Below are 17,480 nucleotides of genomic sequence, written 5' to 3'. Positions count from 1 at the left end.
AGGAGTAACCTGGGTGTCCTATTTAAATGTGTGAGTAACTAATTAGGGAAATACAATATTTCTTATAATTTATAGTTTTTTTTTATTATGTTGAATGCAAGGTTGTTTTTGAGACACCACTTAACCAGCTGATCTATGTCACTCCCGTAAGCCTCCTTGTCACCGTCTGAAATTCTACCAACAATAGTTGGCACTGACAAATTTATAGATGGTGTTGCTGTGCCTCCTCACAGTCATCCACAACATCGTGTGGAAGCAGAAACAGGTTAGCTTACAGAGAGTGCAGGAACTGGGGTCGTGGTGTGAGAGGGAGCACAGGAATCTACACCTAGCAAACCAGATGCCTGATCATCAAGATCAGGTTTTCGCAAGTCTCTGAATTCTGTCCAAATCCCTAAGTAACCTACTTGTAACTTAACTTTTCTGACCTTTTTTGATCTGGAGGAATTTTTAATTACAACTGAATTATACATGTTCAAACTATTTTTTGACTTCAGACTTCTACCGAATATCATTCAGGTTTTTTGGGTCATGACATGTATTAAGAAACTTCTGCTTGTGCACGTGACAACTTAGTGACTGCGTAATTTGTATTAATAGGAACAGTCTGTTTTTTGAAGTGTTCATTGTAAGTGTTTGTTCCATTTCATTTTGCGTGCTGTTTCTTTTAACGTAGCAAATTAATTGGTGAAAAGACTTCTAAGAGTGTAGAATTTACAGGATCCAGTGCCTGTGTCAGAAAAAGTGGTCATAGGCAAAGGCTACGAAGCATTATAATGTGCTGCTACAGTCTTAGAAGCTATGATGGAAACAAAAAGACTAAATTAACTTTTGTGAAGGGTAATCCCCCACAGCTACATTGTGCCACCTTTCTACATTTTTTTTCTGTGAATACTAATGAAATGGAAAAGTTAGCAAGATTTTTATTCTTTTAATTCCTGTATACTGTTTAATCATTTATAAATTAATTTTTCTTATACAATCAGGTGTTGGATGTTTCTCAATGATTAATAAAAAAAATATTTTGTCGTTGTCCCCAAATTCTACCTGCTGGGATTTGAACCTTGAGTGGATTGTCATAGGTTGTAAAGTAGTGTTGCTTGTAGTAAATTATAATCTAAAGGTGTTTTGCATTGATGACACCTCATGCTGTAGTCCTAAATAGTAACTCTTGATATTGTAATGAGTTGCACCATTCTCAGGCTGTCACCAAACAGCATTTTGTTCTGTTTTTCAATATTGCCATTCTGACTCATGCTGATAGTGGTCATTATCATTGTCAATAATAAAATTATGAATAATCAAATGGAGAACAACAAGATGCACAGAATTTTAGCTGTTTTGCATGCAATATACTTTATTCCTGTTGTAGACAATGACGCTCTGTACTCTTTAGTAGTCCCTCTTGGGATGCTGTGTTTTCAAACAATTATTTCATAATGTTTGAGCACTATTTGAAGGTAGCAGCTTTCAAGCTTTTCATTCATTGTTAATTTTATATTTGCCTAATTAGTTCTTCATGTACATAAATAGGACACCCAGGTTACTCCTCTTCACTGTGGGTCTCTTTCCCCTGCTTCCTCTGCTGATGTGGGAATCTCAGTATAAGTTTTTTAAAAAAGTAGCAACTATAAAATACTAACTGGTTACTATTTTATAGCCTTTCATGGAAGGGCCTATTCTGCACTGTATCTCAATAAGTAATTAGTTGGAAATATTCAATGAGTTCAACAATTTTCAGTCATGAATATTTCCAGTATTTTCTCTTTATATTTCACATTTCCAGCAACCACTGCAGTTAATTTGAAGCTTCTCAGTATTTCTCTGTATGTGAGGGAAGAGGAACAGAGTGATCTTGGGGTCCACATCCATAGAACTCTCAAAATTGCCACACACATTGTTAAGAAGCATATGATTCCTTGGCCTTCATTAGTTGGAGGATTGAGTTCAAGAGCCATGAAATAATGTTGCCACTCTAACTCTGGCTAGACCACACATGGAATATTGTTTTCAGTCCTGGGAAATATTGTGTTCAGTCCTAGTTAGGAAGGATGTGGAAGCTTTCGAGAGGGTGCAGAGGAGATTTGCCAGGATGCTGCCTGGATTAGAGAGTCTTTAATGAGGACAGGATGAGCGAGCTTGGGCTTTTCTCTTTGGATCTAAGTTGGTGAGACGTGATTTGATAGAGGTGTATAAGATAATCAGGCATGGATAGAGTGGACAGTAAGAGACTTTTTCTCAGGGCAGAAATGACTAATCCAAGGGCTTAGTTTTAAGGTGATTGAAGGAAAATATAGTGAGGATGTCAGAGGTAGAATTGTTTTACAGAGAGTGGTAAATGCTGGGTGTGGTGGTAGTCAGATACTTTGGGGACATTTAAGTGAATCTTGGATAGATACAGGGATGAAAGAAAAATGGAGAGTTATGTGGGAGGGAAAGGTTAGATTAATATTGGAGTAGGTTAGAAGTTTGGCATGGCATCGTGGGCTGAAGGGCCTGCACTGTGCTGTTATGTTCTGTGTTAACAAGTTTCTGAAATGAGATTGAGATGTTTAAAACAGCCCATTCGTTCTTTTGCTTATGCTATTCTTCCTAGTCTCATGCCCATCTACAAGACAAAATCTAATCCTGTTATTAAAGGTGCTGGAAATTAAAACAGAAAATGCTGCAAACATGGGTAGGTGGTGGAGGGAAAGAAGCTGTGTCTGAATTGTTGAGTGTGGGTCTTCAGGCTCCTTTAGTGCCTCCCTGGTGGTGGTAAAGATGTCTAGCTCCAAAGCATAGTGGAAACCCAGTGACAGTACTTCTGCTGTAGATCTGTTGTGGATGTAGTTGAATTGCCATATGTCCAGGTCTCACAAGGCCTTCTGTAGGTTGTAGCTTGATCTCCAGTAAGACTCTGATCAAAATTCTTAAATACTGTACCATAGATCTAGCCCTCAGCAGACTGTGAATCTCCTAATTCATCTAGGGCTCCTGGTTTGGGAATCATTATGTTTTCAAAGTTACATACTCACCCATGCAGGCCAAGATGAAGTAGTTGACAGCCATGGTATTTTATTCAGATCTGAAAATAAATCTCTGAACATGGCCCATTGTACCAATACAAAACAGACCTATAAATGCCTTTGCCTCCCTTGACCATATTTTCGTGCTCCTCACCACTGGAACTGCAGTGATCAGTCTTTGCCTGTATGCTTGGAGAAGTACAGCCAGGTGATTAGACGTGTTGAAGTGTAGCTGGGGGATGGCACAGTAGGTGGTGTAACAGTGATGGAGTGTGTTGGCTGCTTCGGTTCTGCAGGTTACACGTTGGTAGTATGTCAGAAACTTCCTCAAGCTGGCCTGATTGAAGTCCCCTGCATTGATTGGGAAGGGGTCAGGCTGCACAGTCTCATGATCACAGTGCTCAGCTCCTCCAGTGTCAGCCTGACATTTGCCAGGGGTGGAATGTGCACCACCACCAGGATGATGGTGGGGAACTTCCTGGGCAAATAGAATGGATGACACTTGACTGCCAGTTGTTCCAGGTCAGGGCAGCAGAACTGAGACAGAACCGAGACAGAACCACCATGTCTGTGCACGATGATATATTAATAATGAAGCAAACATTGCCTCTCTGTCTTTTCCTGATGCTGCTGTCTGGTCCATAAGTTGGTTGTTGAAGCCTTCTGGCTACAGCATTGTGTCTGGAGTGCTGGGGCTGAGCCATGTCTCTGTGAAGCAGAGTGCACAACAGCTCCTGATGTCCCTCTTGTACTGCAGTCTTGTTGTAAGGCCTCCTGTGGTTATTTTCCAGAGACTGTGTACATTAGCTAGGCAGATGGTGGGGTGGGAAGCCTTTGGTCCTGTGCCTCAGTTTTACCTAGAGTCGTCCTCGGCAGCCACATTCTCTGTGATGATAGAGAGCTCACTTGCTCCCTACGTGGTCTGGAGCCCTGAGTCTGTCAGTTCTAAGAATTGCTTATTCATTTAAATGGCTTTAAACAATATTTCTTACGACAGTCTCTGTGGCTTCACAATTTGATGATTCCCTTAAGAGCTGCACACAAAACGTCACCTCTCTCTGGTGCCATTCATTTTCTATAAAGTTGGAACATAACCTCCCTGCTTGGGTATTCAATGATCCTACTAATGAGGGCTAGTGTCCCATATGCTGCCTTGTCCACATTTTCTACCTGTCTCTTCCAAGACAGACTATCTCCTACTGCATTTGCACACTATTCCAGACTACCTCCTACTACGTTACCATTTGTGGTGTATGTCCTAGCCTCATTAGTACTCACAAAATTAATTACCTCAAATTTATCAGGATTAAATTTTTGTCAATTTCCCAGCCCCTTCCACATTCTCATCTATATTTTCCCCATAAGTCAAGACTAACCTCCATACTTTCAACAGCTCCACCAATTTTTTGCAAGCTTGCTGATAATGCCTTCTCCATCCACAGCTGAAATATTTGCATATATTGTAAAGTGGATTCCAGTTAATTGAGATATTTCAGGATTGGTGCATTTTGGCCCAATTAAGCATCTGCCCCAGTTAGCTGAAGTTTCAATGAGATAGTTAAAAGGTATAAAAAAAACTCTAACTGTTGTTTAATTGAGTAACAATTTGTGTATTTAAATGTAATACAGAACATTTAGAATACTATCAATATCTATATAGTACTAAACAATTGTGTGTTAGTTCCTAATAGTTAATGACTGATGAATTCATCTGCTGTGTTCTTTTGATTGACTGTAAGTGAACAAGATCAGCACGGACACCTAGTGCAGATAATGGACTGCCTTAGATTAGTGGTCCCCACCCATATGCTACTGGGCTGCGAGGAAATGATATGATTTGGCGATATGAAACAATACGAGTCAGCTGCACCTTTCCTCATTCCCAGTCACGCACTGTTGAACTTGAAATAACCTACCAAATCATACTAAATAATACATAAAACCTAAAATAACACTAACATGTAGCAAAAGCAGGAATGATATAAATACACAGCCTATATAAAGTAGAAATAATGTATGTACAGTGTAGTTTCACTTAACAGAATCGGGAAGGTTAAGCCAAAACCAATTTGTAGAAAAACAATCGGTACGTACATGTATGCGCACGTCACGCATGTGCACACCGGTGCCCGCGCAAGGCTTCATGGTCATGGTAGTGTTTCTCGGGGTAAACGCAAGTGTCCCATATTTGGCTGCTACTTTTGTCCCTCATTTGGGAGTGAGCAAGTTGGCAACCCTACTTGAACACCAACCCCCTTCCCCGGTCGGCCGGTCCGCAAGAATATTGTCAATAGTAAACGGGTCTGCGGTACAAAAAAGGTTGGGGACCCCTGCCTTAGGTGATTGCATCCTCCAAATCTTCATTTTCATTATAATATTCCAGATCATTGTCAATACCTTCAAATTCTTTGCAACTCATAACTTGTTGAAGTAGTAAAATCGTTTCATTTTCACTTCCAGTTATCTGTGGCATCTCCAAGCCTGAATACTTGAAACTGCAATGAACAAAACAGCTCTGAATTGTTTTACTGCTTAATTCTTGCCTGCTTATGAGTGACAAAAGTCATTGTTTTTGAACATGAACACAAGACTGATGCTATTTTAAAAACTGATTGCTCTAAACATGGTGTAGTGTCTAAAGCCAAAGAAGTGCACAGGGCTGACGCTAGTTAGAAACTACTTGGCAACAGTTGCCTACCCCGATTAAGTGGCATATTGTCCCAAGTAAACATAAGGAATCATGACTATTTTCTTGATTTAATTTTTGTCCTTTGAGTTGTGCCAAATAAATGGCTTCTCTAATTAACCAGAACCCACAGTATTAAAAACGGCAAGGGTCCCAACTAGTGATCCCCATGTAACACCAGAAGCATTCATCACAGAAACAGCTCTCTCTAGGGTGAGGCCAGCATAGCTAGTCAATCAATTAATAGGATCAGTCAAGGAAGCAGAAAACAGCCGCTTGTTCATTAAGATTCTGAAATTGGGGCTATTATAGAGCAAGATACGAAATGCTTATTGAGAGAGTACACCTTGAATCAATATTATAGGTAGATGTCTTGGAACGTTCTGATAAACTCTAATCCTCTTGTTACATCTTAACAACCATGTGGAATTACACTTTTCAATCGCATTTGGCCCTTTTACAGTATATAATTTAGTTGTCAGGCTTCGAATTTCTTCCAAGACTGATACTAAAACTTCATCTAAAATAATGCGTGGGTGAATGAAATTGGGTAGAAGTATTGTGCATAAGGTCTTGCATGAAGATAGTTTTTAAGAGTATGCTAATCTTCTTTTGTGAAAGCTTTCCAACCTTGCTAAGTTTATAATTCACAAATCTATAAGAGTTTCTTATGCTTAATAGCCTTAAAATTCCGTTACTTATTATTTGTTTTAAATTGTGTTGGCCTTGTGTATGCCCAGTCCCCATTACATCAGAATCTGCTGTAATTGTTTACTTCTACAAATCTTTGCCTCAGTCCTAGATGGTCAGCCATTTATTTGTTAATTCTCTGTTGCCTGTTTCCCTGTGTTGGATTATTCATAGTTTATCTTTTGCTTCTCCATAGTTTTGATACATGGCTTCATTGGAATGCATGGATTCTGTTTTCCTTCTGCAGTTGTTTGATGGCAAGAAAAAGATTCCCTTCTAAATGAAGCACTGTTGCACTATTTTAGATAAAGTTTTTAGTATCAGTTTCTGAGGGCCCAAATTTTTAGGGTAGTTCTGCCATCTTGCTTGCATAATGCAAAATGTTTCATCACTGCAGATCTCGACTAGGTATGTGAAATGGGTACAGGTAGTAAATTAAATGTGGACTTTACTGGAAACCGGGGATTTTTTTCTATATCAAGTTTTAACACAATTAACTATCATGAGTGTTACCCTTGCTATGTAGGCTCTTTGGTGTTTAGATATGGTTTCACCTCTTTTGTTTCTGTTTCTATTTGTTTTCATTGAAGTTCTATATTTAATTTAGGGATACAGTGTGAGATTAATATAGGATTAATAACTTCAACAATTTTCAACAGAACTTGAATCCTCTTCCTGGTAAATAGTAGTTTTATTTGTTCTGTTCAGTTCATACTATCAAAGTAAGAATCTTGTAATTTCCCTAAGTTATGTTACATAATGTTAACATAATTTCCTCCAAAAAAAACTTCTCTGGATCCGGTTGAATTTTTTTAAACATTTTTAGAGCCATTGATGCCCATAGGTTCAAATGCGATTGCATGTAGATGTGGAATCACACTTCGAAGCATCATGCATTAAGAGATGTCTCTTAGGTTCAAACAAGAACATGATTACCTGAAAATATAGAGTAAGGGAGCATTCCACAAATGAAACACATAAGGACATAAAATGATAAGGGACGCACTGCTTGGTGACATGGCTCATTCATTTTGCTTTACTACATATCACCAGGAGCTGGTTGGTTGCTTTTAATCCTCTGGATATTTACTTTCATTTAAAATGCAGCACGTAACCTCAAATTTGTATGTAAGCCAAATATGAAGGTAATGCTCCTCAGAGTGTGACCATGATGGTCAAGCAATTTTTTTTTAATATGTTGTAGGCTGTGTACAACCAATTAAAATGGAATCAGAGGGAGAAGCAGCACAGAAATAGGCCCTTCGGCCCACCAAATCTATGCTGATCATCAACCACCCAGTTACACTTTATTACATTAATCCATCTATGCAACTGTGACATTCTTTTAATTTGTAATTCATGTGTTCTGTGCAAATATCCCAGTGTTGCTTTAATATCACTGTAGTTTAAATATGTAACCAGTTGTTTCTTCCATTGTTGCGTCAATCAGTGAATAACAATGTGTTTGTCTCTGATTTAACAGGAAGAAGGCAGGGGTCATGGCTATACACATGGTTCATACAAAGATAAACAATTGTTTCAGTGTGATGAAGATTGTGGAGTTTTTGTCCCTTTCGACAAACTGGAGCTTGTTGAAGAGGAAGGTGGTATGGAACATGAAGCTTCAATCGTGGAAAGGTTTTACTACAGTGAGAAATCGGCTTTGCCAATTAACTCAAGGGTGTCTGCAACAATTGAAAATGAACTAATGTTTGGTACAGTCGTATTCTGTGGTCTACTGCCTGGAAAAGAGGATTATGGCTATTTTTTAGGTGTCCAAATGGTGAGATTTCTTATAAGTGCATTCTGAATTTTGTCTCCAGAGTGGAACCTCCTTTGATTATATTTATCAGCCATTATCAGCCGTCTTCTGATGTGGTGAAGATGTCTCCAGTAGTGGGAGAGTGTAGGACCAGAGAGCACAGCTTCAGAATACCAGGGCCTCCCTTTAGAACAAAGATGAGGGGGAATTTCTTTAGCCAGAGGGTGTGAATCTGTGGAATTCATTGCACACATGTCTGTGGAGGCCATGGCATTTGGTATGTTTAAGGCAGCAATTGATAGGTTCTTGATTAGTAAAGGAGTCAGAGGTTACATGAAAGCAGGAGATTGGGGTTGAGAGGGAAAATAAATCAGTCATGATTGAATGGCAGGGTGAACTTGATGGGCCAAATGGCCTGATCCTACTCCTATATCTCATGGTCTTATTCTTATTCAAAGGTCTCAGCTCATCACCCAATGGTGAGACAGTTTTTATGTGATACTTGTTTAAAACAACTACTTGCCACTATTGCTTATGCTGGCTCCTGTATGTGTACTTCGATCCTCTAGATTGGTTGCCTCCAAGGAATTTGCAAATTAATCCTAGGAAGAAGAGAGGACAGGTTACATTGTGCTTAATTATGGCCTGCCAGTTACTCTATTAGTGCAGCTATGTTTTAGTAGCCCTAAAGACAAGATAACACTGGAGACCAGCTCACCACTGCTCTTTATATTGTTTTAAATGTCTTTTGATCAGAGACATTTATTAACAGTCCTAAAGGACTTGTTTTTAAATAAGCGTTTTTCTTTAGAACTGAACTTAAAATACCTTTTCTAAAACAAAATCTGTTGAAATGTCATTAAAAATATTAAGTGGAATAAAAAGAGGAAGAAAACAAACCTTTTACCTCGCAAACACGAGGAAATCTGCAGATTCTGGAGTTTCAAGCAACACACATAAAAGTTGCTGGTGAACGCAGCAGGCCAGGCAGCATCTCTAGGAAGAGGTGCAGTCGACATTTCGAGCGGAGACCCTTCGTCAGGACTAACTGAAAGAAGAGCTAGTAAGAGATTTGAAAGTGGGAGGGGAAGATCCGAAATGATAGAAGACAGGAGGGGGAGGGATGGAGCCAAGAGCTGGACAGTTGATTGGCAAAAGGGCTATGAGAGGATCATGGGACAGGAGGCCCAGGGAGAAAGACAAGGTGGGGGGAAGCCCAGAGGATGGGCAAGGGGTATAGTGAGAGGGACAGAGGGAGAAAAAGGAGAGTAAGAGAAAAAGAATGTGTGTGTATATAAATAACGGATGGGGTACGAGGGGGAGGTGGGGCATTAGTGGAAGTTTGAGAAGTGAATGTTCATGCCATCAGGTTGGAGGCTGCCCAGACGGAATATAAGGTGTTGTTCCTCCAACCTTTTACCTGTTCTTTTTGACCAAGGTTGGAAACATGCCTTGCATTCTACATACCTGCTATCCCTGGATTGCATGCAGCCAATCCACTCAGTATATTCTGTTGATGCTGGCCTTGGTGCTGAGTCCAGTGCTGGAGTGATAGGTCAGGTGAGGCAGTATCTGGATTCCAATTTGTTCTTGTTGTTCACGTTGTAACTTGTGGGTGTGGAGGTCAGGATTGAACTGACCCACGCACTATTAATAATTTCACTCAGAACAGTTGGCTGAGAATCTGTATTTTCTAGCCAGTCTCACCACCATGTATTTAAACTTTTGCTAAGAAGTTGCTTATATTAAAGAAGGTTGCATGCAATGCTCCTTGATTGAGGGGGAAAAAGTAGTAATGGAAAGGCTTGAATCAGTTTCTTTCCCCCCCAAATAAGAATTGTTTCCATGTTAAGCACTAACTCCAAGATGTGGATTATGGCGGTGGCTTCTCCCAGAGGGATCCTGTTGACTCAGAGTATTAGCCAATATTCGTACTATCTGCTTTCCTATGCTGCTGAGAAGCCATTTAGTCTCTGCAGTAGATTTTTCCCATGTTTCCTTTTTTTGTGTCTACAAATTCAACCAGTTATCTTCTGAAAGATGTCAGTTGATTTTACATTCATCTCCGTGATTCAATTTAGAGCTAAAGGAAGTTTCAATACACATATCTTAAATGTTAGTTATAACTTGGATTACAAAACTGGAGTTTAGTTTTAATTTCATTTATTACATATATTGAGAGGGTATGGTGCCAAGCTGTATGGGTCCTAATGCCCTTCCCTTGGACAACATTGGTGTCATGGAGAGGGGAAACCTGCAGCATGGGCAACTGCTGGTCTTCCATACAACCTTGCCCAGGCCTGTGCCCTGGAGAGTGAAGACTTCCCAGGCGCAGATCCATGGTCTCGCAAGACTAACGGATGCCTTTACTTTTGAGAGGGTATGCGGTTGGATATTTTGTTTCCAAGTTGTATTTTAATGCGAATAAAATTTGACCTATCTTAATTTATCCAAAAAAGTTCTCAACAAATCCTATTACATTAAGAAGTTATTAGATTAAACATTTAGTCTGTGATGTTATTGATGGGCTTTTGACTAAAGTTGTCCTCCTTGACTGATCAACCTCGATGTTGTTGGTAGGATGCAGCAAACTCGTGCACGACAGTTTGAATATTATCTCATGCATTTCCATGATTTTGCAACATCTGCAGATTTTCTCTTGTTTGAAAATTACCTCATCTGACTTGTACTGTATGGTTATACCAGTGTAACTAAATGTTCCTTTGGCCTTGTTACTCTTCATTTTCTTAATAACTTTATTGAGTGCAGTGCGAATTCCAGACACTTCTTGAATATTTTCTATTTCAGAGCAATTTTTATTGTGCATATTCCTATCTTTTCTTTACTCTCTTCACACTTTATAGAACCAAATAAGCTTAAATCTTACCTTCCATTGTCCTTTCACAACTAGCACAACTTGTTCTCTGATTTTTATGTTCTGAATTCTGTGCCCTTGTAGTCTGATGTCATCATAAAATTTGAAAGCTGTATATTGACATTTATGAAAGCTAGAAATTACACTCCGTGGCCACTTTATTAGCAACTTCCTGTACCTAATAAAGTGGCCACTGACTGTGTGTTCATGGTCTTCTGCTGTAACCCACCCACATCAAGGTTCAACATGTGTATTCAGAACTGCTCTTCTGCACACCACTGCTGTAACACGTGGTTATTTGAGTTACTGCTGCTGCCTTGTCAACTTGAACCAGTCTAGCTATTCGCCTCTGACCTCTCTTATTAACAAGGTATTTTCACCCACAGAACTGCTGCATACTCTTCTTTTTGTTTTTTCAAACTATTCTCTGTAAACTCTAGAGATTATTGTGCGTGCGAAAGTCTTAGGAGATCAGCGATTTGTGATCCTCAAACCACTCCGCCTGGCACCAACGATCATTCCACCGTCAAAGTCACTTGTACCTCTTAATCCTTCTGTCTGCTTGCTTATATATACTGAGTTGCTGCTGCATGATTGGTTGTTTAGATATTTGCATTAACAAGCAGGTGTACAGGTGAACCTAATAAAGTGGCCACTGATTGTTTACTGCATCTAATACTGAACCTAAGGTACTCATTCAGAGCATAACCATCATCGCTTTGAAATGCCCAGCCCAAAAAGGAAGAACTACTACTGTGAAGAGCTGGGGGAACTATGGAAAAAGAAGTTTTGTCGTGGGAGTAAAAACATTTAATATATGTAACTTCCTTGGGACTCTTCTTCTTCTTCTGCCTTTCAACTCACAAGTGAGCATAGGCCACAGCAACCTCTTACCAGATCAACCTGTCTTGTGCATATCTGTCCAGCTGTGACCATGTCATTCCCACTCTCCTGGTGTCAGTTAACACTTCCGTCCTCCATGTGCACTTGGGCCTACCTCCATTTCACTTGCCCTGAGGATTCCATGTGAGAGCTTGTCTGGTGATATTATTCGGAGGCTTTGTCAACGTGTGTCCTATCCAGCACCACTTCCTTCTCTTGATCTCTGCCTCATTTGGTGTCTGGTTGGTCCTTTGCCATAATTCTGTATTGTTCACATAATCTGGCCATGTTAGCCCCAAAATCTGACGCAAGCATTTGTTGAAGGTCTGGATGTTTCTGATTACTTCTGATGTCAGTCTCCAAGTTTCAGAACCATATAGGATGACAGATTAGATATTTGAGTTGAAGATTCTCAATTTGGTTCTTAACCTTAGTTCTTTTGCCGTCCAAACTGGATGTAGTATTATGAAGGCTCCTCTGGCTTTTTGGATCCTGGTCTTTACATCCTCATCTGTACCTCCTTTCTTGTTGACAATGCTTCCCAGATAGACAAATGACTCAACTTCTAGAGGAGCATTTCTCAGGATAACTATGTTGTTTCCTGCATTTACTTTTAGTAATTTTGTTTTCCCTACATCAAAGATTCAAGATTCAAGATTCAAAAAACTTTATTGTCATTCTAACCATACATCAGCTCTGCAGGGCAGAATGAGACAGCATTTCTCAGGAGCAGTGCAATCATAACATAACAAACGCAAGACTAAATAATAAACATAACAATAAATAGTAAAACACAACAGCCACATGTCAGTTAAAATCAGTTATAAGTGTCCAGTGCAAGTTAAAGGTGTCCAAAGCAGAGTCAGGTGGAGCAGCTATCTAGCAGTCTGACTACCTGTGGGAGGAAGCTGTTTAGTAGCCTTGTGGTTTTAGTTTTGATGCTCCTGTAACGTTTGCCTGATGGCAGAAGAACAAACAGTTCATGGAGAGGGTGTGAGGGGTCTTGAATGATGTACCCTGTCTTCTGGAGGCATCGACTCTGAAAGAGGTCTTGGAAAAACAGAAAGTAGGGAGACCCCAATAACCTTCTCTGCTCCCCTAACCACCCTCTGCAAGGCTTTTTTGTCGACAGCACTGCAGCTGGAGTACCAGGTTGTGATGCAAAAGGTCAGCACACTCTCAACCACGCCTTTGTGGAATGTAGTTAAGATGTTAGTGGGGAGTGATGCTTGTTTAAGCTTCCTCAGAAAGTGCAATCTCTGCTGGGCCCGTTTCACAATCCCACTGGTGATCCTGGACCAGGTGAGATTGTCCGAGATCTGCACCCCAAGGAACTTGATGTTTTCCACTCTCTCCACTGTGGAGCTGCTGATGCTGAGGGGTGTGTGCTCAGGCTGAGACCGTCTGAAATCGACGATCATCTGCTTGGTTTTGGTGACATTAAGCATCAAGTTGTTATCCCTGCACCAGCTCTGTAGATGTTTGACCTCCTCCCTGTACATAGTTTCATCATTTTTGCTGATGAGCCCCACCACTGTGGTATCATCTGCAAATCTAATGATCAGGTTCTCCTTGAATCTGGCTGCACAGTCATGTGTTAGCAGTGTAAACAGCAGTAGGCTAAGCACACAGCCTTGTGGGAATCCAGTGCTCAGTGGATGTGATACATGGATGTGTAGGCCTGTCTTCTGTGATATGGAGTCGAGAAGATCTGTTTTCTCTTGCATCTGGGCATGGCTGTGTGACAATAGTGCCAAATCATCAGCAAAGTCAAGATCATCTAGCTGTCTGAACAATGTTCACTGTATTCCATTCTTCTTGCCATCTGTTGTTTGCTTCATAATCCAGTCCACCACTAGCAGGAAGACAAAACGGGACAGTAAGCATCCCTGTCGTACCCCAGTGTTCACTTTGAAAGTATCTGACAACTGACCTATATGGATTGCTGTGCATTCCATATCTTCATAGATCTTCTTTACCAAGTTAGTTAACTTCTCTGGAATCCCAAAATGCCTCATTAGTTTCCACAATGTCTCCCTGCCCAGGCTGTCAAATGCTTTTTCATAATCTACAAAATTAATGTATAGTGATGTGTTCCATTCCAGCGACTGTTCAATGATAATCCCAAGAGTGTAATCTGATCAGTGCAGGACAGTTTTGTTGAAATCCTGCTTGTTCATCTCTAAGCTTCTCATCCACTGCATTTTTCAATCTCTCTAAAATGATTCTGCTCAGAACTTTCCCTGGCACTGAAAGCAACATTATCCCTCTGTAGTTTTTGCATTCCTGGAGATCTCCTTTCTTAGGGATTTTAACTAGATGTCCTGTTCTCCAGTCCTTGGGTACTTCTGCTTCCCAGACCTTTTTTGTGATGTGCATCATTTCAATAGATATGTCTATTCTGCTCTTCAGTGCCTCTGGAGGTATACCATCAGGTCCTGCAGCTTTACCATCCTTTAGGAGCTTCATTGCCATTCTGATCTCCTCTTTGGTAGGAGTGCCACAGTCTATCTCTAGGTTGTTCTCTGCTTGTGGGATGACAGGTAGTTCTGGTGATGATGGTCTGTTTAGAAGCTGTTCAGTGTTCGGCCCATCTTTTGGTCTGGTCCTCAACTCCTGTCAGAACTTGTCCTTCTTTATCCTTAATTGGTCTTTCCACTGGTTGAAATTTGCCAGAGAGTTTCTTGGTTGTGTCGTACAGTCCCTTCATGTTCCCTTTTGATGCTTCCTGCTCTACTTCTTTTGCTAGGTCTTCAATATAGTTTATTTTGTCCATTCTGATGCTTGCTTTCACTTTCTTATTTGCTTCTGCATAGTTTTTCTGTGCAACAGTCTTTGATGCTCTTGTTTTGCTTTTAAGTGCATCCTTTTTTGCTTTTCTTTGCTCTATTTTTCTGAGTGTTTCAGCAGAAATCCATGGTTTGTGTTGGCAGTCTTTCTTACCTAGAACTTCTGGTCCAGACACCTTTGGCTTGTTCCCAGACCCTCTCAACACTTGATTCTTCATTTAGATTCTCCAAGGCTTGAAATCTGTTCTGCAATACTAAGTTGAATTGTTGTCTTTTCCCCTGGTCCTTCAGAAATTGTGTTGCATAGCTTTTCATTTTGCTTGTTGCAGCATAGTTCCTTTTAAGGTTGAGCTGAAGCTTACCAATAACAAGATGATGATCTGATGCCACGTCTGCACCTCTAAGGACTCTGACATCCTGCATGAATCGTCTGAGCTTCTTACTAATACAGATATGGTCAATCTGGCTTCCTGTTCGATGATCTGGTGAAATCAAGATCCTTGTGGATCCGCTTGTGAGGGAATATGCTGCCACTAGTTACCATTTTGTTGAATGACGGAAGTCTACAAATAGCTCTCCATTTTCATTTTTGTCTCCAAGTCCATGCTGCCCCATTATTTCTTCAAAACCTGTGTTGTCATTTCCAATTTTAGCATTAAAATCTCCCATGAGGATGGTGATGTCTCTTCTTTTCAGCTTCTCCAGGAGTACTTGCAGTCTGTTATAGAAATCTTCCTTGACAGTGGTATCCTTGTCATTTGTAGGGGCATAGGCTAACACAGTGATTAACTTTACTCTCCTATTACTGGTGCGGTAGGATGCAGACATGATGCTGGGTCCTGATGTTTCCCAAGCCAAAAGTGATCCCTTTGTTTGTATTGATAACATTAATCCTACTCCCTCAGTGTGTGGTGCGTTCTCTTCCATGTGTCCTGAATAGATGATAGTTTCCCCTGAAGTGATGAGTTGTACTTGTCCTGAATTTGTCTATCTAGTTTCACAGAGTCCCAAAATATCTAATTTATTGTTCTGAAATTCTTTTGCCACTTGTAGGGTTCTTCCCAGCTTCATACATGGTCCTCACGTTCCAGATGCCAATTCTGGAGGTCTTCTTGGTTGACAATAGGTTTTTCGTTAAAGGAGCTTCCTTTCGGCTTTCACTTCTCCACGTCATACAGCTCTCCAAAAGAGGCCCTACCTCTCCCAAGACTGGCGGGCTTGGTTTTGATGCTGCTGATGTTTCTGTAGCAATAATTATTTTTACAGGATAGGACTGCTAACCCTATGCCCAACCCTCCTTAGTTGCCTTTTAGAACATGTGTGGCAGGGTACAGCGGTTCTATTTTAAAGGACCTGGAAACCGCACAGGTAATTTCCTTGGGTATTACTCATTCAAAGCCAGAATGCATTGTTTATTATATGATCAGAACAATGATACTAATGATAATAACTTTTTAAAATTAAAACTTGTGTTTCCAGGACAAAGGCTTCAGTGATTGGGATGGCACGTGGAATGGAAAAGTGCTATGCAGACATTCACAAGGCATGGCTCTTCTTTGGATTGAAGATGTCACACCAGGTATACAACCTCAGATTTAAAATGAATTTTTCAAACAGGTGTATGGATAGGAAATGTTCAGCAGAATTTGGGCAAATGCAGGCAAATGTGACTAGCTCAGGTAGGCAGCTTGGTCAATGTGGATGAGTTGGGATGAAGGGCTGGTTTCTGTGCTGTGTAACTTTGACCGGAATGGAGTACTTTTCTGTATTTTGCTGCCCTGAAGTATTTAAAGAATAATGTGACATAAATTTATAACTTTATACAATATCCACGTTTTTCTTCACTTTTTTTGTTCCTCAAGGGGGTTCTAAACGTTTTTTCTCCATAAAATCATTTCACAGTTTGGAACACTGTTCATCCTGGACTCAATAGCAGTTATTAATATCAATTGAAGACTGAATCGAAAACTTTAACATTCCTTTAACATTCCATGAGTTTGGATCTAAATATGATGGGTACAAGGCAAAAGCCATTGATGGAATATGCTCCACTTGCCTGGAGTGGTGAGCCCCAGCAAAGCACTAGAGGCTCAATGTTATCCAAGGCAAGGCAATTCAAAGATCAAGGATCAACTTTATTTGCCACATATGTTTACAGCTATTGGAAAGTTGCTGTGGTGTGTTAGCACTAGATGCAACAAAAATGTTAGAGAATAGAGTGTCACTTACTGGAATAGCACCCCACCCACCAACTTAAACATTCTATCCTGTTTTATCCTGATGCTTTGGCGGTGCAAAGGTTCTTTGGAAGTCAAGAATGCGGCACAAAATTTGTTGTTATCAGTCTTAAGTGTTACAAGATCAGAGAGAGCAAAGAAAAAAAGAAAAGCGTGGTCGTGGTAGTCTCAGACTAGAGATAACAAAAATTTCAGTGATAACAATTCACCTATAAAATAGCCAAATTCAAGCAGTGTGATACCTGCTACTGAAAACTAAGAAGTATCCAGAAAAATACAGAAGCAACTCTACAGTAATTACTGGAAAATCCACTGAATTCTTACATGAACCTTTTCGGTGATTATTTTAAAATTACAAGCAAGCATAGGAAGGTTAAGCTGCCAGAAAATTAACAATTCTGTATCCAAATCTAATCTAACAGTCCCTCGATCGATAGAATACAGAGCATGTCATGCAGGCAGTGGGTATAGAACGCACTGCAGGTACTCATCTTCACTTTTCCAATGACACCACCTAATTGCCACTAAGATTGGTAAGGGTAGCAGATACA

At 40.2% G+C, this 17,480-nt stretch overlaps 1 protein-coding gene across 3 annotated transcripts in view; it reads left to right on the top strand.

The window, feature by feature from the left end:
* The window catches only part of cylda (cylindromatosis (turban tumor syndrome), a), an 83,161-nt gene that overhangs the window by 5,891 nt on the left and 59,790 nt on the right, over positions 1-17,480 (top strand). For all 3 annotated transcript variants that reach the window (XM_063066886.1, XM_063066888.1, XM_063066885.1), the window contains exons 3-4: positions 7,868-8,167; positions 16,172-16,271. In XM_063066886.1, coding sequence (XP_062922956.1) covers positions 7,868-8,167; positions 16,172-16,271 — 400 coding nt within the window. The remainder of the gene's footprint in view (positions 1-7,867; positions 8,168-16,171; positions 16,272-17,480) is intronic.

Source organism: Mobula hypostoma, chromosome 14, assembly GCF_963921235.1.
Source record: "Mobula hypostoma chromosome 14, sMobHyp1.1, whole genome shotgun sequence".
NCBI lineage: Eukaryota > Metazoa > Chordata > Chondrichthyes > Myliobatiformes > Myliobatidae > Mobula > Mobula hypostoma.
The sequence above is the reverse complement of the archived record's forward strand: the minus strand, read 5'-3'. Positions and strand labels throughout refer to the sequence as shown.